Source organism: Notolabrus celidotus, chromosome 7, assembly GCF_009762535.1.
Source record: "Notolabrus celidotus isolate fNotCel1 chromosome 7, fNotCel1.pri, whole genome shotgun sequence".
Classification (NCBI taxonomy): Eukaryota; Metazoa; Chordata; class Actinopteri; order Labriformes; family Labridae; genus Notolabrus; species Notolabrus celidotus.
Genome location: NC_048278.1, coordinates 8144316 through 8169296, shown reverse-complemented (window position 1 = coordinate 8169296; position 24981 = coordinate 8144316). Strand labels below are relative to the sequence as shown.

Genomic DNA, 24981 nt, shown 5'->3' with positions numbered 1-24981 from the left:
AAGACAATTATTGTACTTTTTACTCCACTACATTTCTGTCAATGCTCTAGTTACTCACTACTTTTGCTTTGAAGTCAGCTCATGAATTTTCTTCTCTTCTCTGAAATCTGATCCCCAAGACAGTAAAATATGTTTGTGATTTGAACGTGGAGCAAGCACAGAGCAAATTTCAGGCAGTTCATTTAGAGGTGATAATGCTGGCTATAATGCTCCAACTTAGCACCCATGGTCATATCTTCAGCCCGTGTTAGAGGTTTTGTTTGAAATGTTCTCCCTGTTTCCCACTCTTCCCAAAAATTCACTGTCCAACCTGAGAAAGCGTATTGAGCTAAGTTACATTTGTTTCATTCCAGCTGAACATTTCATACTAAGTTGTCTGTGCCTGGAGTAACTTAGTGTCTGTTTTTATTCCATGGTATAGTTTTTAGAGATTTCAAGTAATGTTTTCTAAATAAACATGATTTAACCAAATGTACTTCTTTGCAAACTTGACTGCACTTGTGTATTTTGAAAATACAACTTTTTGAGATTTTTTAAGAAGTACTTTGAATACTTAAGTATTTTTAAAAGCAAGAACTTCAGTACTATAACTCTAGTAATAATTGAGGAGGATCTATACTTTGACTTAAGTAGTGAAGCTGTTTACTTTGTCCACCACGCCTATCACTCATATAATTAGCCTACTTTTATCAAGCCTACTCTATAGTATTGTTTAATCCGAGGGGCCCTGAAGACAGCATAGACGACGGTACATCCCACCTGTGGTACGTTAACGTTACATTGTACACAGACAAGATGGCGGCTTCAGTGGAAGACGAGTTTGAAGATGCGCCTGATGTGGAGCCATTAGAACCAACACTGAAGAATATCATCGAGCAGAAATCTCTGAAGTGGATCTTTGTAGGTGGAAAGGGCGGTGTTGGTAAAACTACGTGTAGGTAAGTTGAAGGGAAACGGTTATTAACCTCCTGATATTGACTCGCTGCTTGCTAAGGTAGCTAGCTAGCTGTTGATGCATGGAAACCTTACATGTATGTGCTGTTTGTGTTCTGTTGGACCATTGCACCGTGTTAGATAAGTGAGTTTGACCCAGGACATAGTCTGTTACGGAACCAAACATTGCGTTGATCCATTTTCTACATCCAAATCAGCTGAGTGCTTCATTTGTTTCTGTTACCTCAACATGACTGCGGGTATTCTGTCGTTCCTACAACACTTTGTGACATTTCAAGTAGCTGCAGTCTGGAAAGATGTCAAACTGAAGTGTTTAAGGTCTTGGATTTGATCATGAGCTGGATTTAAAGAGAGGTACGCGTGTGTGAAAACTCCGCTTGAGCTAAGCTAATGATTCATTAGTCATCTGTTTTTCAGACTCTGTTGAATAAGGTTAATTTCTCCATCACGTCCTTTACGTAAATCTCACGAGTGACCGATTAAAATCACAACACAATCAGAACTAACTAGATGTTTTGTGTCCTAACAATTTAACTAATCTCGGCTAAGCTAGCTGCAAATGTGTAAGGTGAGCGTACATTTAGTTCAGCGTCACTAGCTGCAGCGTTAGCACCTTGACATACAGTCTATGGTTAGCACATGTATTCATGACTTCCCTTAGTGATCTGTCAGTCACGATGCAGGACTACATCTAGGATCAGAGGAGAGGAGATCGAGGTGGTGACAGACTACAAGTATCTTGGTGTCATTTTGGATCACACTCTCTCCTGGGACTCATGTGTGGATGCTATTTTTAAAAAAGGACAACAACAAGTGGATTTTCTGAGGAAATTGAGATATTTGAATGTTGACAACACAATTTTAACTATATTTTACAAATCTTTTATTGAAAGCATTCTTTTTTTTTAATGTGTTGCATGCTGGTATGGTGATGCTAAAATTACACAAAAGAACAAATTGGCGAAAATTGTTAAGATCTGTGGGGAACAGCAAGCTGACCTGCAGCAGCTGTACCTGACCAGGCTGGCTGTGAAGGCAGACAAAGTCGAGTTTCAGCCACTCCCTTCTGGCCGGACGTATAGATACCCAAAGATAAGAACCAATCGTGCTTAAAAACTCATTCATTCCCATGGCAATAACTCAATTAAATAAGATGCACCAGTGATCTAATTAAGGTTGTCTAAGTACACCAATGTTATTTTATTTATTTTTTTTAAATTATGATTGTTGTTCACATTGGGCTAGCACTGACTACTACTGTGAATATTATGTCATGTCTGTGCAGGTGGTTTTTATTGTTGTAATGAGAAACAGCTACTATGGGTTGTTTGGATCATTTTGTTGTGTGTGTCTGATGTACCTTAAATGTTGTTGTGTTTTTTAAGCTGTGTTCGATCACAAATTGCCCCTAGAAGGACATTTAAAGTATTCTAATCTAATATAATCCAATCACCTGCTGGTTCTCCCCTTTCTTTCTTCTGTTCATGGGAGAACCTTCATCTTGCTTTACGTTTTTCATTGGGTGACTTTGAATCAGCTTATGACCCAGCTATGTTCATGAACAGGTACCTGTATTCCACATAGCCCCAGGCTGCATGACTCACTGAGGGAAGCTTGGAATAGCATAACAAATAAGCATACAATGTCAAATCTGAATCAGTTTAGCCACTCAGAGATTATTATTATTATGGAGATCAGTCATATTATATATTGTCTGCTATTTACACTACAGTTGGTATACTAGCAAGTTCTGTGTTTGCTCTTGTGACCCTGTACCTGCATCATATCAGCAATCAGAAGCAGGGGGCTCTTTGCTCGACATTTCAGACCTTGCGTAAATAAATGTACCCATATGTGTTATATTGACCACTGTAATAGATCAAACTTCCTTATGCTAGATTTAAAATGAACTCAAACAATTTTTTTTACTACAAAACCATGAACTGATTATTTAATTACACACACACTGTCTCGCTTTATGCTGACATATCTAATAAGTCATACAACCTTTATGAATCTCTCCTGTGTCTTCTTTTGCAGCTGTAGTTTGGCTGTCCAGCTTGCTGCTGTGAGGGAGAGCGTCCTCATCATCTCTACGGATCCCGCCCACAACATCTCTGACGCTTTTGACCAGAAGTTCTCAAAGGTGCCCACTAAGGTCAAGGGCTATGACAACCTCTTTGCAATGGTAAGATAATCCACGCTTCTAAAATCACCAGCAGTCATGCTCAGAAAGACATTATAGATATATAGACTATAGATGGGGGGGCTAAGAATTTAACATTTTGTATTTATGGTCACAAAATCTAAGTGAGTTTTTCTGAAACAATGGTGAACCAGGGCTGCAAGGTGGTTCAATGGGCGGTGCTGTCTCCTCACAGCCTGTTTTATTAAGTTAATCTTTGGGCGTTTTTTTCCTTTTAATAGGACAGCTAATAAGAGGGGAGATGTGGGGAATGGAGAGTGAGGGGAGACAAGCAGCTAAGGTTCATCACTGGGAGTCAAACCAGCGACTGCTTTAGCCTCAGTAGCTGGTGTGCATGCTTAAAAACGGCTATGCAAACTGACACCCCCAGCTGGGGCCTTTCTGTATGGAGTTTACTTGTCTTCCTTCTCCAGGTACTCCAGCTTCTTGCCACAGTGCAAAGTCATGGTCATAATATTGATTGGCCACTTTAAATGGCCAGTGACTGAAGGTGTGAGAGTGTCTGGTCGCCTGTCTTTATGTTCCCCTGTAATAGGCGACCTGTCCAGGGTGCACTCCGCCTCTCTCCCAATGACAACTGGGCGGGGCTCTAGCCGCCTGTGACCCTAGATGGGATAAGTAGTATCGATAATGGATGGATAGATTTAACTGTTAGTCATCATGGACGATAAAATAACTACAGCTGAAGCAGCTAAACGATAGAAAGTCATTTTGTTGCTTTTCATATTGAGACATTTCAAAACCTCTCACTTTGTTCACATGTTTCTCTTTGGCAGAAGTTTGCCAACACTAGTCTAGAAGTGAAAAAACAGAACATCATTTTATAACAAAGAGGCTTATTCAGCCTGTTTAAGTTTGTTGAAACAGATCACTATCACTTCAGTGTCACGAGTCCATTTCCTCAACAGAGACTGAAGCACAAATTGATGTGTGACAAAACTGAACTTGAGGCTCTAAATTTGGTTGCAGTTCATAAGGCTGCGTTTCTAATGGGCGGATTATTTATGTCTGTGCGGATGCAGGAGATTGACCCGAGTCTGGGTGTGGCAGAGCTCCCTGACGAGTTCTTCGAGGAGGACAACATGCTCAGCATGGGGAAGAAGATGATGCAGGAAGCCATGAGCGCCTTCCCTGGGATTGATGAAGCCATGAGCTATGCAGAGGTCATGAGGTAAGACACACATGGACAGCCGACCCAAATGCCAAGCCAATGGTTACTAGTGTTTACTAACTCAGCACCTGTTCTTTAGGTTAGTGAAAGGAATGAATTTCTCCGTGGTGGTCTTTGACACTGCCCCGACGGGTCACACACTACGGCTGCTCAACTTTCCCACCATTGTGGAGCGCGGTCTGGGTCGCCTCATGCAGATAAAGAATCAGATCAGCCCTTTTATTTCCCAGGTAAGGAGAGTCAAGCAGATCCAGTCACTCAGTTTGTAGTCATATACCAGTTTTGGTGTCTTATAATTCACAAAGCAAGTTTTTTATGTAAAAATAGATGATTACTGAAGTTCATACATATGTTGTATTTTGTGACTGCGTCTGTAGATGTGCAACATGCTCGGTCTGGGTGACATGAACGCTGACCAGCTGGCGTCTAAGCTGGAGGAAACCCTGCCTGTCATCCGCTCAGTCAGCGAGCAGTTCAAAGATCCTGTAAGTTATTCCAGCACATTCATGGTACTGATAACTGCCGTGTTGTCGTTTAATGTGGCTCTATATGGTTTAACTATTTGCTCATGTGCTCATGGTATGATATGCCTTCAAATAACACTTTGTTTCTGCATGCAGTTATAACAAAGCTTATAGCTTTTTTTTTTATAATTTGTGTTTCACAGAGCTACAGGACTCTCAATCCAAATGTAGAAAATCAGGGCTACTTAGCTGTATAATAAGGACACGAGGACAGAGAGATCAGCAGCATAGCATCTCTCTCTCTCCCTCTCTCCCTCTCTCTTTCTTTACGAGTATGAGCATTGACTTTCTTGCCACCTCCCAGTTGATCAAGTTAAGATTTCATTTAAAGAACAAAAACATCACTTATTTATTGCATGGACTGTGGAGTTGTTCAGTATGTGTCACAACAATTAATCAGTCTGTATTATGATCAACCTCCATGTAAGTTCTCGGCACAAAACTAGTAGTTCCAGCCATTTAACACAAAACATCATCGTAAAAACACAGTGATAACTTGTATACAACCTACAGCCAGATACATTCTGCAGTGCTGAAGTATTGCTTCTACTGAGTTTGTAAGTTTATAAAAAATAATGTCATCTTTGCACTTTGAATAACTTTCACACTCAACTCTTAAAGTGTAACTTGTTCTTTTTCTGCTTTTAGATAACTGGAAACAAATTGAGTTACATCCTATGTTTTGTTAATATAAGCACTCAATGTAAAAACTAATACCCCTAACGTTGAAGGGAAAAAATGCCATCATATAAACATGATCATATCTTAGGCTGATGCATTCATGCACCTACCAGCAGCCCCCACAGTTGAGCACAAGTTATATGCTAGATGATAAGTGTTCTAAATTCTCTCCCCTTGTCCTAACATCCTTTAGGAACAGACGACCTTCATCTGTGTATGTATTGCTGAGTTCCTGTCCCTGTATGAGACGGAGCGCCTGATCCAGGAACTGGCCAAGTGCCGCATCGACACACACAACATCATCGTGAACCAGCTTGTTTTTCCTGACTCAGAGAGGCCGTGTAAAATGTGCGAGGCCCGCCACAAGATCCAGTCCAAGTATTTAGACCAGGTACACATCAGCGTTCTTTTTTTTTTTTTTGGTGTTGTCTCAATCCAGCTTCATATTTGCATTCAGATCCTGAAGTCGTTGCTTTGATTAATTCTCTTACCTGTCCATACAGATGGAGGACCTTTATGAAGATTTCCACATAGTCAAGTTACCTCTGCTGCCCCATGAAGTGCGTGGAGCTGACAAGGTCAACACATTCTCAAAACAGCTCCTGGAACCCTACAAACCCCCAAATAAATGATCTCCCTCCGTGCAGGACCGCCCCTTTCCTCATACAGACCACATCAATACTATCCATATTCACCTCCTCTGAGCTCCCCTAGCCAGCCTCAAACCCTGCCGTAATTTCCTCAAGTTTATCCACTCCGCCCTCAGCCTGCTAATCCAAAGCAGAGCACTGCTACAGCGAGACATGTCATTTAAGGGGAGCAGATGGAATCACACACATTCATAACCTGCTGTATTGTTAGAGAGGTGAGACGGTATAAATAGTGCTGCCTTACTGTGTTTTCCTTTATGTTCATCATATCCTCTGTGTGGCAGTTGTATTATTCCTAATCTAAGCATTTAACTTTTTTCTCAACAAAAATGTCTCCTTCTCTTCCTCCTCTGCCGTCATGTGCAGTGTCAAGCCTCAGATGTTTCCAGTGAAGGTGCTTTGAATTTCAGGATTAAATAAGTGGTTGATGTTAACGACTTCTTTATTCAGTGTGGTTTGGTGGCTCTTTTCATTAGTTAGATTTTTGAATACATTTCAAAAAGTTAAATTAACTCAAAATTAACATTTTCAAATACATGTCTTACATCAAGAAACTACATCATTCAGGTGGGGACAGCTGGGAAATTTGATTTAACGGGTAACGTAAAAAACAAGAAAATAAAAGGTCTTTAAGCGTTTTTTCAGAAACATGACCATCCTTATTAATGCAACAAAAGAACAGAGCAGAATGATGTGTTTTAGTCATCAGACCTTAACTCACATTGTGATACCGCCATCAATGCAGTGAGATTTTGTTCAAGTCCAGTTGGGATGTAAATGTCGATGTACGGCAATGAATTTGACAGTGTGTTACATTTTAAGGCCACTTTTGCAGCTACAGATGTAAATGACTGGAAACAGCATGAGCTTAATGAGATGGTACAGTCTACATGTGCATGACTCCTGCTCGAGTGGCTGCAAGGTTCATCGGTAATGCATCTTAACCCCTGATACCAAGTTTCCATTCAGCACTCAGAAAACTTTAACACTTTTTTTTCTCTGTCTAACATTCTCTCCATCCTGTTTACAACACACAATATGGGAACCCTATTAACAACAAGAGTAGCCTTATGTAGGGCATCGTTCATCAAATATTCACTGTATGTTGCTTAATCTTATGTTGAACAAATGAGGTTGTTGAAGGAAATTGATTGAATACCGGCTTCTGATTGGCTCACCTGATGCATCATTCAGCAAAAAGATAAAGATGACAGATTTATATTCAAGAAAAAGTCTATCCGTTTTCTTGTCAACGAATGCTTTTGAGTTGATATATAAATTTATTTTCTAATGCTTTTGTTTCAATTCTGTTTAATGATGTTTATGATTAAACATTTGCTTCAGATGAGAGACTTTTGTGGTGATTCATTCCATCTTCATGCTTTCTGACACGCCCTTTAAATGACACGACTGTAGCAGCAGATATCCTCTGACGTAGCATCATACTTCAATTAAAGAACAATACAAGATAAAGATGTGCCAGAAAATACCTAGAGGTACTGAATATTCCTCAAGTTTTTTTTTAGGACTTTTAAGCATCACATGCACAGCTAATGTCTCCACTTCAATCATCCAATAAGATATTAGGTCTGTTTTTGCCTCATTAAAAAATTAATTACTTTTATTGAATATGTCCTGATGGGGAATTGCGTATTGAAGAAGTGGGAGTATGACGTCCCTCTGAGTTTGTTACGGTGGAGAAAAATTTACATTTTGGAAAACATTTTTACATTTTATAAAACAAAAATACATTAGCATAACACTTTTACCAAGGCCAAGAAAAATTTATATTTAAGGAAACAAATTTATAAAATTAAAAAAAACACATTTACAAGTGGTGAGACAATTTTACAAACGACAGAAAACTTTTACCATTTCTGAAACAAATTTACATTTATTTTTAACGGAAAGGGAATGTACCAAACACCGGAAGTGATCTGATTCCAAACGGAGTACCAGTACCAAACGTCGCTCCGTTTGGTTTCTCTCCATCCAAACAAACTAAATGACCCCTCACTCGATCACTCATGGATCACTTCCTGTATTTGGCACATTCCCTTTCAGTTAAAAATAAATGTTAATTTGGTTCAGAAATGGTAAGTGTTCCACATTTGTAAATTTGTCTCACCACTTGTAAAAGTGTTTTTTGATTTTGTAAATTTGTTTTTAAATGGTAAATGTGTTTTCCAAATTGTAAATTTTTCTCTAACTTTGTAAAAGTGTTTCATCTTTTGTAAAAAAAAAAAATGTCCTTGAGGGTCACCGTAGTTTTCCCACCTGTAAGACATGACCTCGTTTAAAGGACGGAAGAAACATTTCCTGTCCACTGTGTTGGTGTAGGTATATATATGGTGTAGGTTATACCCATATATTGAATGGGTATAACCTACGTATACACATCTCACCACATATAGTTTTTGTAGCAATTTAAGCCGCAACAAGTATCCTGAAATGATAAACTTCTTACAGGGGATTGGTTGTTGTTTTCATATCACTTAACACGAAAGTTTGCCACGCTCCACTTGCTCCTGTTTCATAATGCTCTACTGTACTATACAGTCCTGTGCGCTCCTTGTGCCCCGGCGCTGCGGCCTGTCGCTTGTGGTCCATCACCGAGCCGCGCTCTCCCGGTCGGGGGCCGCGCTAACGAGCTCCTCCTCCCCGTTTTGGGGATTTACCCCGGGGCGCACTGACCACTGGACACACCGAGGAGGCTCCGAGGATTACTGCCATGCAGCCAACCGAGCCTCAAGTTAACCGAGCTGACGCCAGGGGATATCAGAGTTATAAGCTCTTTCAAGAAACATTATTGGTAAGCAGAGACAGCGGCACAGAGAGCACTGCTCTGATGAGTGAAAATATGAATTCACCTCTCCAGTGGTGCCAATTACGCACAGTTATTCACTGAGATATTGGCATTTTCATCAAGATAGAACACTACCAAAGGTAAGAATATCCTTAAAGACATCATTTATATGTTACTGTTTCATCGTCTGTTTGTTCAGTTTACTCATGAGAGTTAGTCATACTTTTCTTAAAATTAACTTGATGCATGAGCACGTTTGCTCCCATTGAAGGTGTGTTGACAAAGATCGTTATTTATTTATTATTGTTGTTTTTCAGTTGTTGTTGTTTTTATTATTTTATTTCTTTTTCATTTAAAAGGCCCATGCACATTAATTAATACTTCTGTAAATATGCCAGAATTAGCCAAAAGGCTAGTTTACATTCGTAGTCCCTTGCCAGATGTTAAAAAGACTCCCTAAAACGATCAAGATTAAACAAAAACAAAAAAATAAATTAAAGTAAAATAAAATCAAAATAATAATTATTTTGCAGATCTTTTATTGAGGACCTGTCGCTTGGCTGTCACCAATGACTGTCACATACACAGCCAGGGTCGCAAATGCTCGTTTTTGTGGCTTCTCCAAACTGCTGTTGGCCTGGAAAGGCAGCATCTATAAGGTGCTATACAAAGAGTTCCTGGCTTTCTTTGCCATGTACACAGCCATCAGCATCACTTACAGGTGAGATAGAGAACACAGCTTCAGGAAACGTTGGCTAATGTGATAATCTAAACATTCATTTGAATCACTTTTATTTTTTAGATGCTTCCTGTATGAGGACCAGAAGAGGTATTTTGAAAAGCTTGCAATCTATTGTAACCATTACGCCAGTCTCATCCCCATGTCCTTTGTTCTGGGTAAGCACATAAGATGATGTCCAACTTTTTGGTTGTCAGAAACATAATTTGAACTATAAATTTAAAAGTCCTTTGTATGATGAATGTTTACATGTGTGATTTTCTGATTCTGTAATTTGATATTTTACATGAACTTTTGATGAACCCTCAGCTCATGAGCACTCTTGCATAAGGCATAAAAATGCACGAGATTCTAATATTCAGATTTAATAATTGGAATATTTATTTTCTGACCTGAGAAAAAAAAGATTACAATACACTGGACAAGCATGGATACCAACTCTCAACATATTCAGAATTTACAGTGTTGAACTGTGTGATATAAAATTTTACCATAACAGTTTGAATACTTCCTAACGTGTGCATACACAGTTTGAGATTTGAAAATTATCTGACAATTTGAGCTTTTTAATACATCAAATCAGAGCTCATTAGCTGAAATGAGTCACACTAAGTTAAGTTACACTCTCATAGAAAACCAGACAATACTTCAGAGTCAGTTTAACAAAAGAAACACATTAAAGTCCCAGGTCTGGTCTGATCTCCAGGGTAATCTTCCTGTCTCCTCTGCTCTGGGCAGGTTTCTATGTGACCCTGGTGGTGAACAGGTGGTGGAGTCAGTACACCAGCATCCCACTCCCTGACATGCTCATGTGCGTCCTGTCTGGCGGCCTCCAGGGGAGCGACGAGCGAGGCCGCTTGCTGAGACGAACCATGATGCGGTATGCCAGTCTGTCGGCTCTGCTCATCCTCCGCTCTGTCAGTACAGCTGTATTCAAACGTTTCCCCACCATGGATCACGTGGTGGAGGCCGGTGAGTAGATATAAGGATGAGGGCATGATTAAGGGGGTCAGTCTTGGTCAACAAAAAGTCCTGTGATATTGCAGCGAGTTAGCTATGATACTATTCATTGTTAAAAGATGCTGCAATGAATGAAACTTGGAATACATAGTCAAAATGCACTTTGCAGTCTTTGCAAAAACAACCTGTGTCCTGATTTCAACATTCAAATCTATTAACTTTTACCAAACATAAAATGGAAAACAATTTTTTCATGCCACTCTCAACTCATGACATTACCGGAAGTTCTATAAGAGGAGTGATGTGAGATCAGTCAAACATGCACGTCATTAGTATGTGTTGTTTCCTCTCCTGCATGTTCTCTACACCAGTGACAGACGGAGAGATCACAAGGACAGGCACATCCTGAAATTCAAAGGAGATAAAAAAAAAGCTTATCATAACACTGTTCAAAGATTATGAGACGCTGATGTCAGAATCCTCTCTTCACTGTTTTCTGAATGAGCTGGTGGCATTACATTTTGACTAACCTGATAACATCTTTTTAAGCAGTAAACTTTTTGACACAAAGTTCCTTCATTAGAGCAACAGTTAGCATTGAAATAAATCAATCTGAAATATGAATCTGTTGTTTGTGAAGGATTCATGTCAAGAGAGGAAAGGAAGAAGTTTGAGGGGCTCCACTCTCCTTACAACAAATACTGGATCCCCTGTGTTTGGTTCACCAACCTGGCAGCTGTGGCGCGCAGTGAGGGCAGGATTAAAGATGACCACACGCTCAAACTACTGCTGGAGGTGCACAATTGCATGCACACACACACACACACACACACACACACACACACACACACACACACACACACACACACACACACACACACACACACACACACACACACACACACACAAACTTAACTTGTACAGTTTTTTGAAGTCTAGTCTTTCCTAGTCTAACTTTTTTGTGCATCAACAGGAGCTGAACTCATTTAGAGGGAAGTGCAGTATGCTGTTTCATTACGACATGATCAGTGTTCCCCTAGTTTACACTCAGGTAAGTGCCTTACGGTTATATAATAATTAAAGTAGCAATAGCAGTAAGACCCCTTCGCTTTGCATTGGGGTCTGGTCGCACCCTGTCGAGATTATAATTGGCATAACCACCACCTAACTATACATTATCCTTATGGAACAATGGAATTTGCAGGTAGACACATTTCCAGGATCCTGGCTAACCAACTAACTTGTTCTCCCTCACAGGTGGTCACTTTGGCAGTCTACAGTTTTTTCCTGGTGTGCCTAATTGGTCGGCAGTTCCTGGACCCCACTCAAGGCTACCAAGGCCATGACCTGGACTTGTACATTCCCATCTTCACACTGCTACAGTTCTTCTTTTACGCCGGGTGGCTAAAGGTCAGAAGGAGGGTCAAATGTTTGATGTTTTGATCTTGGAGCACAGCGTAAAGATGAAAACACATCAGGGATTTTGTAACTCAGCTTTTACTTTCTGTTGTTTCATAAAGGTTGCAGAGCAGTTGATCAACCCTTTTGGAGAAGATGACGATGATTTTGAGACCAACTGGCTGATTGACAGGAATTTCCAGGTTTTTAGTCTTTAATACTTTAAACTTTAACTTAGACCTTAAGCCTTAAAGTTGTAATAACAAACCCTCTTCATATTATTGTTGTTAGTTGCTTCCTTGATTTAAACTTAAACCATAGCAAAGTAACTTTTTTCTTGTTACAGGACTTGTTCTTTGTTTTTAAATGTTAATACTTTTATCTTTGTAGGTGTCCATGATGGCAGTGGACGAGATGTATGGAGATCTTCCCATGATGGAAAGAGATCGCTACTGGAATGACTCCAACCCAAGACCACCCTACACTGCTGCCACTCTCTTTGTCCTCCGCAAACCCTCATTCCAGGGGTCCACTTTTGACATGGCGTGAGTCCCTCTTATTCTGTGTCCTAGTCTTGTGACTGTGATATTTTCAGTGTGGATGATGAAAGTTAAATTATGTTGACTCCATACAGTAAGTGTTGTGACAAAATTGTGGCTGTGATAGAATGTAAGGTTGGTACCAAAAAAAAAAAAAAAGGAAATAATGCCTTATAACTCCTCACAGGATCCCAAAAGAGGAGATGCACTTCCAGCCTCTGGAGGATATTGCTGAGAACCTGGAGGAGTCCGGCATTCGTCACCCAAACCTGGCCCTTTTCAACCGTTTACTCAATGCCGCCCCCTCCCCTACTGGCTTCATGGGAGGGGCTCTTCGGCGCACCTCAGCACAGCTCCAGAGGCTACGCCATTCCCCAAGCATTGACCAATGCACCAGCGATGATGATGACGACAATGAAAGCGTTAAAATAGGAAAAGGTGGGTCTCTGCCCTCAGGGCTGGGGCAAGACACTCAGAGCACCATTTGCAGTTTCAGGGAGGATAAGAACGCCAAAATGCCTCTGCTGGAGATTCAGTTTGGGTGGGAGCAAGAGAGGCAAGGGGGGTTCCCTGCCACCATTGAGAAGAATGAAGTGAGTGATTTGGAAGAAAGGATGGAAGAGGAGTGGGAGTTAGAGGAGGAAAGTGAAAAAGCAGAGGAGGGTATCCAACCTGTGTCACCACTTCCTCCTCCTCCCCAGTCCTTCAGAGACAAGTCAATTAGACCGGTCTCTCCCGTCACCCCTCGTCACCCCTCTGCCTTCCTGTTTCACCCATCTGTCCACTCCAGTCTGGAGCACTGCAGTTCCCAGCCTGCAATCAACCATAGCAGGGCTGTGCCCACCACTCCCAAACCACCCTTTGGTGGAAGCAAAATGTCCTTCCTCTCAGTACCATCATATGAGGAACCTCAGCGGTTTCGCAGCGTGAGCATGGGATCAGAACTCACTGGGTCTTAGGGCTGTGAAGAAGTCTCAGTGTTTTGATAACCAGAGAGGAAAATTTAAGGATGTCCCTGTGAACTTTTGACTAATTCAGATTTGATTCGGTCATGTATTCATGCATGATATACGTCATAGATTCAGGAAGGTTTTTTTATGAGTTGTTATTGTTGCCTCACTGATGATAATTGAAATGTAAACTGTATTATTGTTCTGACCTGTGGGGAGAATTATGCATTTAATGGCACTTTAAAGGAATATGATGCTCTAAAAAATATTGTGGTTAGTGTTTACTGAGGGTATGAGAAAAAAAAGATATACTCAGATCACAGTTTATGTTAAGTGAAGGTCAAGATTTTCCTTGATATTTAGCCTAGCTTAGCACACAGACTGGAGGCACAGGGAGCTTTTCTTACTTTAGTAAGGGGAAAGTGACTTCGATCCTTTTTCAACACTTTATATTTTACTTGCTGAAACATCACAACAATGTGTTCAAGAGTCCAATTTATTTCATTTCGAGAGTTGAGAGTTTGATATGAAGCAGGAGGTAGCTAGCTTAATCATTAAGCTAGTTTCTTAGTAGATAAGATAACTGCTCCTTAAACCAAAGTGTGGTTGTAAAAGTTAGCATAGAAAACCACTATAATGACAGAGCAAGTTGTTGAAAGAGCAAGAGCAAGAGCAAGAGCAAGATGTTTCTCTGCTTTAGACTTTGTGCTAAGCTGGGCTAAACCTGAAATGATAATATGTAAATCATTAAATGCTTACTATTAATATTAACTCATACACACATACAAATGTATGCTTTCTTGTATTGACTGTTTGCCTGTATCGGCACCTTAGCAATAACCAAAGTCTGTAAGAATGTGGTGCTAAAAATTAAACAAGATTTTATTTTCTTTGCCTCCTTTATTTTCGTTGACTTGAAAATTACCCCTGTCAAAAGATAAATGTCCAATACTGTTTGTTGTGTAGTTTCTAAAACTAAATGAAAAAAATAACAAATTTAATGTAACAACAAGTTAGTTTTGCATTGAATATAAAATAAAAAGTAGATTTTTTCATTGTAACTAATGAAAATGGTTTTATTTCTGCAGTAATAAATCCACACATTGTACAATAAGAGAGACAAGACAAAATAATATGTTTGATGAAAAGCACATTCAGTTATAATACATAAAAATGCTATTATAACACTAATATCATGTTTATTGAGTACCACTCTGGTACAAGCGTTAACCAGCAGGGGGAGATAGCAGCAAACTAATTGAGCACAAGCAGTGAGACAGAAAATTCACACTTTCTTCCACACTCTTGCTTTCCATCCTGCCTGTGTGTGGGTTGCACTCCTCCATTTTCCCCTGTGGATGGAGGCTCCTACTTGGGCTGCAGCCGCAGGGAAAGCACTCTCCGGGCCAAGGTGGATTGTCTCTGCTTGGCCAGGAAAGACTGAGCTGGGTTTGGAGCTCTGGAGTGTTCACAGAGGCGGTGCTGCTGCAGAGCTGAGGACTGCAGGAGAAAAGAACACTCAGCTGTTTGTAATGACACTGGCAGCGGGCAAATAACTGGCTGCTCCGAATGTGAGCCCTTGTGGAACTGATGGAATTGTTTCTTATTTAGAATTTGCATATCACTGAAAGATTCTCAAACACCAGCATTAAAATACAATGCAAGATATTGTTACACCACTTTGAGTCATTCTAACTTTTGTTTACTTTTAGAAAACAAGACATTCTTTAAAGTGATTTAAATTTGTTAAGTTATCTCTCCTCGTGTTCTCACCATACTTTGCCAGGCTGCCAGGAGCAGTTTCTCTTCTTCTTCTTCTTCTTCTTCTTCTTCTTCTTCCTCTTCTTTTTGTCTGGACCGTGCATTATCTTGTTGTGAGTCCTATAACTGAAACACAATGTAGTGACATGCATGACAAAAAAAAAAGTACCCCAGAGTTTTACATAGTCCTGACAGACAATAAGTCATCTCGGAGGCAGTTGTTGTCATAGTTTTCAATGCTCTTGCCTTCTTGTTGCTGGTCATTATTCTGCAGATGAATTCAACCCTGAGCAAAGAAATGTTAGCGTGACTGACGGACTGGCCCACCACAGCCCCCTGACCTGCCCTGTCTGTCAGGGGCTCAGTGCTGCTTGTGGCTGTGTTTCACAGTGGAGGCCTGGGTTTTGTTGTGTGCCAGACAGAACAATATAGAGAGGTACTGCTGGCTTATGTGCTCTGGCTGATTGCCACATGTGTAAAATGCCATCCTGCTGACTCTGCCACATTCGCTGCAGGCAGTCTGTGGATTGGTACGTTAAAATTAAAACATAATACCACAACTGGACAATGTACTTGATATATATTAAAGTTTCTAACACAAAGTGAAGTATCTTAAAATCATGTTGACAAAGTAATCATGACCTGATGAAGAGAAGGGAATAAAAATACTTAAGCTTATTTTTCCGTCCCTTTCATCATATCACAGGGATGTTTCCAGGCTTGCATGTTTGTGTGTCTGTTTAAATGACTCATTACCAGTTTCAGTCAGTTGAAAATACTGCTTTTCCCCTAACTAGCACTCAACCAGCATCAAAGGACATCTCCATCAGCACATATCATGCAACATCCTACAAAATAGTAAACGTCCGTCCACTGATAGGTGGTTTTCTACTGCCGCTCTCTGCTTATAGTGTCCAAACCGACTCAATACATAGTTCAACCCTTTCCAGTCATTGAGCTGACTTTGTGGTTGTGGTTTTTGATTCTTTCATTAGGTGTGAAATCACAATTGTGTGGGAGGTTTTCATAGAAGTGTGTTTGAGTGCGTTTTTCTTTGGAATCAGGAGTTATGAGGTCAGCAGGCGGGCCTAAAACAAGAAGCACATCTTCTCTGTAGCTCCTCCCACATGATCTAACCATGTTAACCACCTGTTGATATGTGTGTACATTAAAAGTGTGTGCAAGTGTGTTTGCATGTTTATCAAAATTGAAGTATACACTTAACAAAGTGTGCTTTCACTTTGTGGAGGAGAGACGGTGTGGAAATTTTTAACAGAAACAGTGAAACAAAAATGTGGGAAGAAAAAAAAACTTTCCAAGACAAGTTTCTTGGAATCTGCCTCAGCCGAAACCCTGCGAATGTTTACTCTGTTATGAAAGAGATGCAGATCACAAGGCCATTACAGACACATGCAGCACCACAGATTCCTGTTAGTTAGCAGGGCCTGAACATCTGTTGTGAAAGCTTCCTCCTACTGCTGTAGTTTCTGAGCAGCAGTCACAAAGACTCACTCAAGATTTTTGCCTCATTATATCCAATTTCTTAAAGTGAAAGATTTTCAGAGTGGGTAACTCATTCTATTGAATTAGCTTTTCAATCCTAGGATGTTGTGGCATTGCTCTGTTGGTCCTGTGTTTGTGGTGTGACCATCATTTTTATAAGTTTTAACAACATTTTACACTCAGCAGTAACATTTCTGGGAAATCTAGACTGCAACTAAATCTGAATCAAACAGAAACACAGTCAGTCTAATTGCTTTTGTGAATATGCCAGAAAAAGTCTAAACCCATTTAAGTATAAAGACAAACATGTGAGCACACCCATAATGTCAAAAATAGCATTTCAGTGCACTGCAGATCAGTGTGTGTCTAAATGCACTAAGGAAAGTACACATAGTCAAGGGGGAATCCAGAAGACTTTGGTAGATGCCAAAAGACAGCTGGACTGTTAGTTCAGAATGCAGCAGCCAGGATCCTGACATGGTCGAAAAAGAGATACCACATAACCCTAATTCTTGCCCCCCTACAATGGCTTCCTGTCATTTACAGAATTCATTTTAAAATCCCTCTGTTTGTTTATAAAGCACTTCATGGTTTGGCCCCCTCTTACATCTCAGAACTCCTGTCTCTGTATCACTCTGTCAGAGCACTCAGATCATCAAACGAAAACTTCCTGTCTGTCCGAACAGTGAGGACAAAAAGATATGGGGACAGGGCCTTCATCATCTGTGCCCCAAAACTGTGAAATCCTCTTCCCCCCACCATCTGATCTTCCCCCTCAGTGGAGACTTTTAAAAGTCGTCTCAAAACGCACTTTTATTAATTAGCTTTTAACTGCCCCTAACCACACTGTCTCAAATACTCACTACACAGTTAATTGTATTTCTTGTCATTACTGTTGTTATTATTACTGTTAAATTCATTTTTAATTATATTGCTCTCTTACCACTCCTCTTTCCCTCTCTCTCCATCTGTTTGTGTGGTTTTTATTTTTCATTTTCTCTTTGTGTTCCTCATTTTCTGTTGTAAAGCACTTTGGATCAACTGTGTTGTGTGTAAACTGCTGTTGTCACAAAAACTTAAATTCTTTATTAAAAACTTAATAATAAATATTTTTCATAAAGACGAAAAGACAATCTAATAATGAAAAGCTAAGGATCAACCAGAGAACAGAGCCGCTCTGCATTCAAAGACAGTTAGAAAAATATGTTCTTAAGGCATGGTTTACGTGAATGTTACTACATTGTGTATACAAGAGGAAAGAGTCATGAATGTTTCGTGATGAGTCATAATGTAAGGGTTGGTCTGTTGAAAGTGAAAACCATTGTATTGTTCAATCAATTAAAGAAACCTTATTGATCATGTAAGATTGCACAACCTTTAGTTTGTGTGCGTGTGAGTGTGTGGGTGTGTGAGTGTGCGTGCGTGAGCGGCACTCCCTGTCTTACGCACCCTGCAAAAAGTACTCTCTGTGCCCTGTCTGTCTGGTTTTCTGCAACTCTCTCTCTCTCTCTCTCTCTCTCTCTCTCTCTCTCTCTGTGTGTGTGTGTGTGTGTGTGTGTGTGTGTGTGTGTGTGTGTGTGTGTGTGTGTGTGTGTGTGTGTGTGTGTGTGTGTGTATGTGTGTTTATCTGTCTGTCTATCAGCTGTCTCTCTGTCTCACACACATACAGTTTCTCTTTGGCTGTCTGCTCTCCTGACTTAGTTTGAACAAAACCACTTTATCTGTATTGTCTGACCCAGCGTGAATAAACTGTTTGTCAAACGTGTCTGACTCTGTGATGTTATCTTTAGAGATGCCGGTAAAAAGAACTTGTCCAAGCGTTGGTTGAGACTGTGTGCATGTCTGCAGTGTCCATTAATGTCTGTTTCTCTTTATCTACCATGTTTCTTTGTTGCCTTTTTCTATAGGACTTTTGTAAAATCTTTAGATTCGAATGACAGACGGACACCACACATGTCTGTGCAGTTAACGTGACCTTCTGAGCAGGTTGTGAACTTTGCTCAGCATCTCCAACCAGCCTCTCTAAAGCTCACTAACTAACACTTGGTATGTACTCTAGAGCAGGGGTTCCCAAACTTTTCAGCTCGTGACCCCCAAAATTTAGGTGCCAAAGACTTGTGACCCTTACTGTCTCTCAAAGTGATTAAATGTTGCTTCATACTTAATTTACTTCATACCTCAAAATTAGTTTACCTACATAATTAACTGTGAGCTAACCCTAACCCTAACCCTAACTTTAGGAGTCATCTGGCAACAAAGAAAGCCAGGAAACTAATGAAATGTACTTATTTGCAGAGTTTTATTTAAAATGTAAGTACTATTGTTGTCTTTATTTTTACAATAATGGATAAAATAAGCAAATTTGGATTACTTAAAAAAATTTAGAAATCTGGAAGACATCTCGTGACCCTCCATTGATGTCTCGCAACCCCTCAGAGGGCCCTGACCCACACTTTGGGAACCCCTGCTCTAGAGGGGTGAGATAGAATCCCAGTGTGTCAGTGTACCAGTTCCTCCAGCAGTCTAATAAGCCTATAGCAGCCTAACTAAGAGCTGGTCCAAGCCTGAGCCAGCTCTAACGTAGACCTGTTCATTTAATCTTCTGTTATTTCCTCTTTTTTGTGTCCTTGCTCCTCTTCCAAAGATAACTGTATTGTCAAAGTTAAGTATTTTTTCATTGTCTACTGTAAAATATTTAACCACAGCAGTTGTCAAAGTCTCCAAGACCTTTCCAGGAGTCATGTCATAAGAATTAAAATGAAAAGTAATCACATTTTACTTGAATCACCACAGAATATGTGAGCATAAGGACTGCTCTGATCATAAGATTTGTTCTGTACTCTTCTGGCATTAACAGACAATTTTATGATATACCATAATAATAAAATGTGAAAAAAAACAGAAGCCTGAGCTAAGTTATATTTAACAAAAACACTCCTCTTAGATGTGGTTCCAAAGGATAAAATGTTTAAATCTCATTAAAAAGGGTCCACGGTCGGATGCGTTGATGTTGTTCTTTTTGGCAGGGGTGAGCCGGGGGTGGAGGTGAAGTGTCTTTGATTTAAAAAAAGCATGAAAACCCCTACACACTGATTGCTCATCAGAGAGTCAAATATTAAATTGTGTAGAATAAACTCTGGTTTCTCAACAGGTGCTTCTGTTGTCTTTGTAAAACACCTGAGTGTCACAGCCTAGCTGTCATGTTGGCCAGCTGCCACCTTCAGCACCAGCCTGTCAGCTTCCTCGGCCCAGCAGCACCATGTTTATGTCTGAGCTGAGGCTCTCGGCGGTGGCCAGCAGCAGCAGCAAAACATGTTTTCCCTCAGACGACGTGGCCTCAGTCAGACTGCAGGTTATTATCTAAGTCAACCTGGGGATGTTATTATTTCTGAGGGTGAGGTGGAGCAGACTTTATGGGTGGGAGGGATTTACCACACTGTGAGCAAACCAGACTTACAACAGGATTATTTTCTCCAGACATTAGGAGTAGTTCTCACAGCATTGTTCTATTAACCTCTGATTACACTAAGTACATAACTGCTGATTGTTGTTGTCACTTGAGAGTTATGAAAGCAGTAAAGACACTGTTAGAGAATAATAAGTAAGATTATTAGAGCTTAAATAAATCAGTGTGTAAGGTTAGGAGACTATGGAATTGAAGATTTCATGTTAAACATTCTCCTCATGAAGTTCTATCCATGTTTATTCAATCACATTGGGATTTAATGGTTAGTCCCTTTGAAAAAAAAAATTGGTTTTAAAATGTTATAAGTTAAAAGCGTTTTAAATAGATTTTCTTTACAGAGTCGTCTGTTTGTTTGATATTAGACATGTTGTTTTCTGACAATTCTTTTTTCTACTGCAACTGTTCTTCTGGTGTCTTATGAGTCCATGTGGACTTCTAATGAACTGATTCATGAATTTTGGCTGTTGGATGTTTTCAACTCACCAACAGGGAGGGACAGTTTTCCAAATAGTCTGTTTGTTGGCCATGTGAATATTAGGCAGAACTGTCTGAGACCGTGAACGCTGCCCTCTCTCAACGTTCCCCTGAAATCCCTCCTTGCTCCTTGCTACACACTCTTTGGGAAGAACAATGAGGAAATAAAACAAATGTTAAAAAAAAAATAGAGGTTCAGGCAGCCTACAAGATGAACAGCAAGACTTTGAGGCCTCGCAGAGTACAGGAGCAAGAAACACTGAGAGACTTAGGATGCAGCAAATAACAACACACAGAGTATTTTCCTGACTTTGATGATGAGATTCAGGCCAGTATTTATGACGCTCTAGTCACTGCTAAGCATAAAGACTTGAAATGGAGGAAAACAGCTTGCTGGACCTTTTCCTGCGGTAGAAAAAAATGTCATGTAACTAGCTGATCAGCAAGTGACTCATGATTCGCTAATTTATGTAATTTCCAAGGGCCAGGCTATTTCTTCAGAGCAGTTGTAAATCAAGATTCTGTGAGGTGGAAAATTGTAATCTTTGAACTGAGCCTAGTTACCTGTTAACAGTCTGTCAAGCTAAGCTATCAGGCAGCTTGTTTCAGAGACACATTTACCTTACACACCTGAAAAAATAATGAATCTTCTCATCTTAAAATCTTGAAAGGCAAGGCAAGGCAGCTTTATTTGTATAGCGCATTTCATACACGAGGGCAACTCAATGTGCTTTACATTAAAACATTAAAAGCATTGGAGACATTCAGACAGGCATAAAAGAACATAATTAAAAAAAAATTGAAAAGAACTTGGGTTAATGTTATGGACACATCTCATTGCTTGTATCAAGGTTTTTATTGTATTTTTCTTCCTGTCTGTATAGATATTTCATTCAAATATTCAACAGTGATAGTTTTAAAACTGGCATAAAGTTGTAAGCAAGATCATTTTGAGAAATCCAGCTGCCACAGAAGAACATCTACACTGAGGACAGATGGAGAAGGGAGGGAGGTGGTGTGAGATGCTGGACAGCAAACATGTGTACTTGAGGGCTGACTAGTCAAGGGCCAACCCTCCACCCTGACCTTTGCTCCTCCTCTCTTTATTCCTCCCGTCTTGCCTGCTTCCATGTCACCCTTCGGCTCCCTGATGGAGGCTGACAGTAACGGCTGTCCCCGAGCCCCTCAATCCCCGCCCGTAAACACCCCTCCTTCTCTCTCATTCACTCTGCCCCCCCGACTCTTGCTCGTTCAGCACTGACCACAGTGACCCCGCTTTGGAAGATGCTGTCCTGCAGCTCGGTTTAGAGCTTCTTTAGGGGCAAAATGTCTGAGCCTGGCTGTCAAAAGCACATACAGGATGTGATCTGCCACCCATCCATGACTATTAGTCTCCAGTGAGCGGTTGTGGCTCTCAGTGCTACAGGCAAACCAATGCATGTCTCAAAAAGCCCAAATGAAGTTTTTCTACATGAATCTATACTTGTGGCTCAACTGAAATGAAAGACAGAAAAATCTGACAGATGAGTCAGTCTGACACACTTAGGACAACAGTTATGCAACTTATCTCAAGTAAAACTACCACCACATGTCAATCACTTCTTTTAAACTAAGGAGTGGCCCTGCCTATGACACACACGCACACGTACCTTCCACTTCCTGTTGTGCAAATTCATAAACTACCGCTGTGAAGGCTGAACTTGTTGGACTGGATGAAAGATGGCAGGTAATCAGCGCAGACGCCGGCACTGAAACAAAACTGGGACAAAGTAGCACACACAGATACACACACACACACAGTCCGCACTGACATGGGTCAGTAATGATGAAGTAAACTTTATGAAACAGCAGAAGGAGAAAGTGGAGGATGTCATCTTTCATGTATTATTCATGCTGTCAGAGGAGACGTTGGTGAAGTCACAGCAGTGTAAGTAATAGCATGTGTCACATAAATCAACAGCAATGATGACCTCATTTTACCGCATAACTCCCTCCGCCCACTCTCTCTTTAAGAAGCTCCAGATGCATGAGGGTTACAAACACACACATCAGCACACACATCCACACCTTGGGGACATGTGTATTCATGCTTAGCCTCTGCTTCTTATCTCTGCGTTCAAACAGAATGACATATGAAAAAAAAAACAAATAAATTAAGAAATGGCTCAAAGTGGTATTTTTGATTGTATAGCTTGATGTACAGGTCAGTATGTGTGAAGAAGGTGAATGTTGCTGTAAAGTAAAACATTGACAAGCATTCTTAGGGGCCAAAAGTCTCCAATGGCACATAAATAAATGGTCTTCAATGAAAAAGTGAAGTTCATGTTTCATTTGAAGGGGTTCACATTAAAATGACTGTTTGGTGATCAAAATCAGTCATTTCCGCTGCTCTTATAGCTGTCTTGATTTTCTGTCTTTTACTATGTAGCACTTTGAGATGTTTTGTACAGATTAATACTAATACTAATACTAATACTAATACTAATACTATAATAATAATAATAATAATAATAATAATAATAAAAAAAAGATAATTGGTATAAGTATTATTATGGGTGCTATTGTTGCTATTGTTATTGTTATTGTCATTGTTATTGTTGTTGTTCTTCTTCTTATTATTTATATTTTTGTTATCATTATTATCATCATCATTATTGTTATTTGTGGCACAGTAGTAGTAGTAATAGTATTTTTGGTATTATTATAATCACTTAAGTTACTGTAATAATAGTAATCCAAAATAATAAGTGTTATTATTGTTATTATTTTTATTTTATTATCATTATATTATAACCATTTTAAAAATTATTATTATCATTAGTAGTATCATTATTTTGTTTTTGCTGTTGTTGTCTAAGATTTGAAATGAATTTACTTAAACATCTCAAGAAATAACTTCCATTATTGGAGAGTTCCATTCCTACCTGCATGGGCCACTCCATGTGTTGGACTTTGTCTTAGATTAAAACCAGATAAAACAAATAGTTATCAAAAGTTATTTTGAATTTAAATTCACATGACCTGCAAGAAAATTATCCTGACAAATTATGATCAAAAACTACATTTCAATATGTGTGATTTATTCTGACACATTGATTTTAAGTAGCAATGTAATACTTTAGACCAAGGAGATAGAGTTCTTAGTAGGTAATTTGTGGTAAATTTGTTTAAAGGCCGTTTTCCACACAGCTCAATCATCCTCCAAAGGTTCAAAAGCTCCCCTTATTTCTGAATATTGTATACATTAAACCCCTTATTCGACTTGAAAAGCCTAAAGAAATCCAAACAACAAACAATTCTTCATGAAGACATGCAGAATTACATTATAATATTGTCTTATTCTACATTTCCATGTGAGAAATTCACCTGAGAAAGTAAGTAGTAACTGTGTCTATACTTTACCCATAAAAATAATTATTACTATAAAAATAAAATGTTAAATGCTATCTGAAATGTAGCAAAGTTGAATAATGAAGTAAAAACACATGGACATACACAGGTGCACTGATGTGGATAAATGTGATTAGCTACTTTCCACCATACATAGTTCACAGTGCTTGTTATTCCCATGTTGCTGTCTGACAGCTCATGCAGGTGTTGTACCTGGCACTAAAGTCAAACACCCGTCTACTACCACCACACCTGGCTGGAATTGCAGAAAACCACATGGCAATAAACTGTCTTTCATACGCTTGAACACACGCCCACATACCCACGCACTCATTCATCCACTCTGATCATGATAGCTGTGGCACAAGTCATTCCCATCATCAAAACTCAGACAAAACAGACAGCCAGACGGTGAGGCAGCATGAGAGACAGACGTTCTCACCACGCCAATATGAAATCTATTGTAGTATGACCTCTCATTCCTCTGAAAAACAACCTCTAAAGTTATAAGCTGCATTTTCCCATGGCCTCACAGCCACAGTACTTATCATAGAATAAAATACAGATGTGTAGTTTGCCCTGTGGTAAAGCCTCAAAATACTCTCAGCAGCTAATGAACGTGTTGCTTTCCTTTTAGTTGCACAAAGCTCGTCTTAAAATCACAAGTGTTCTTTCAAAAACCTTCTGCCCAGGTTTTAGATAGACGGTGGGACAGGTTGTCTCTCGATTCTAACGCCTCAGGCTGACCTGGACCCGGGACAGGATGCCAATAACTTCAAGCTTTTATTTTGTGCCTCAGCTCGTGGCAG

The 24981-nt window shown here is 39.8% G+C and overlaps 2 protein-coding genes across 2 annotated transcripts; both read left to right on the top strand.

Annotated features, from left to right (window-relative positions):
- Positions 1–729: 729 nt before the first annotated feature.
- On the top strand, positions 730–6631 carry get3 (guided entry of tail-anchored proteins factor 3, ATPase). Its single transcript, XM_034687852.1, has 7 exons — positions 730–938; positions 2995–3142; positions 4183–4331; positions 4411–4561; positions 4709–4816; positions 5730–5927; positions 6040–6631. The coding sequence occupies exons 1-7, from the start codon at positions 796–798 to the stop codon at positions 6166–6168; spliced, it is 1026 nt and encodes a 341-aa protein (XP_034543743.1). The 5' UTR covers positions 730–795; the 3' UTR covers positions 6169–6631.
- A 1845-nt stretch (positions 6632–8476) lies between these two features.
- Positions 8477–14466, top strand: best2 (bestrophin 2). The gene is made up of 11 exons (XM_034688327.1): positions 8477–8520; positions 8746–9132; positions 9526–9713; positions 9795–9889; positions 10470–10703; positions 11332–11486; positions 11665–11742; positions 11949–12101; positions 12212–12292; positions 12480–12634; positions 12816–14466. The coding sequence occupies exons 3-11, from the start codon at positions 9562–9564 to the stop codon at positions 13585–13587; spliced, it is 1875 nt and encodes a 624-aa protein (XP_034544218.1). The 5' UTR covers positions 8477–8520; positions 8746–9132; positions 9526–9561; the 3' UTR covers positions 13588–14466.
- Positions 14467–24981: the final 10515 nt, after the last annotated feature.

Bases quoted from the DNA above. Each gene is read 5' to 3' on its own strand.
- get3 (XM_034687852.1), top strand. From the start codon at position 796: ATGGCGGCTTCAGTGGAAGACGAGTTTGAAGATGCGCCTGATGTGGAG. The intron at 3,143-4,182 runs GTAAGATAATCC...GTGCGGATGCAG, and splicing joins ATGACAACCTCTTTGCAATG to GAGATTGACCCGAGTCTGGG. The intron at 4,817-5,729 runs GTAAGTTATTCC...AACATCCTTTAG, and splicing joins GCGAGCAGTTCAAAGATCCT to GAACAGACGACCTTCATCTG.
- best2 (XM_034688327.1), top strand. From the start codon at position 9,562: ATGACTGTCACATACACAGCCAGGGTCGCAAATGCTCGTTTTTGTGGC. The intron at 9,714-9,794 runs GTGAGATAGAGA...TTTATTTTTTAG, and splicing joins GCCATCAGCATCACTTACAG to ATGCTTCCTGTATGAGGACC. The intron at 9,890-10,469 runs GTAAGCACATAA...TGCTCTGGGCAG, and splicing joins CCCCATGTCCTTTGTTCTGG to GTTTCTATGTGACCCTGGTG.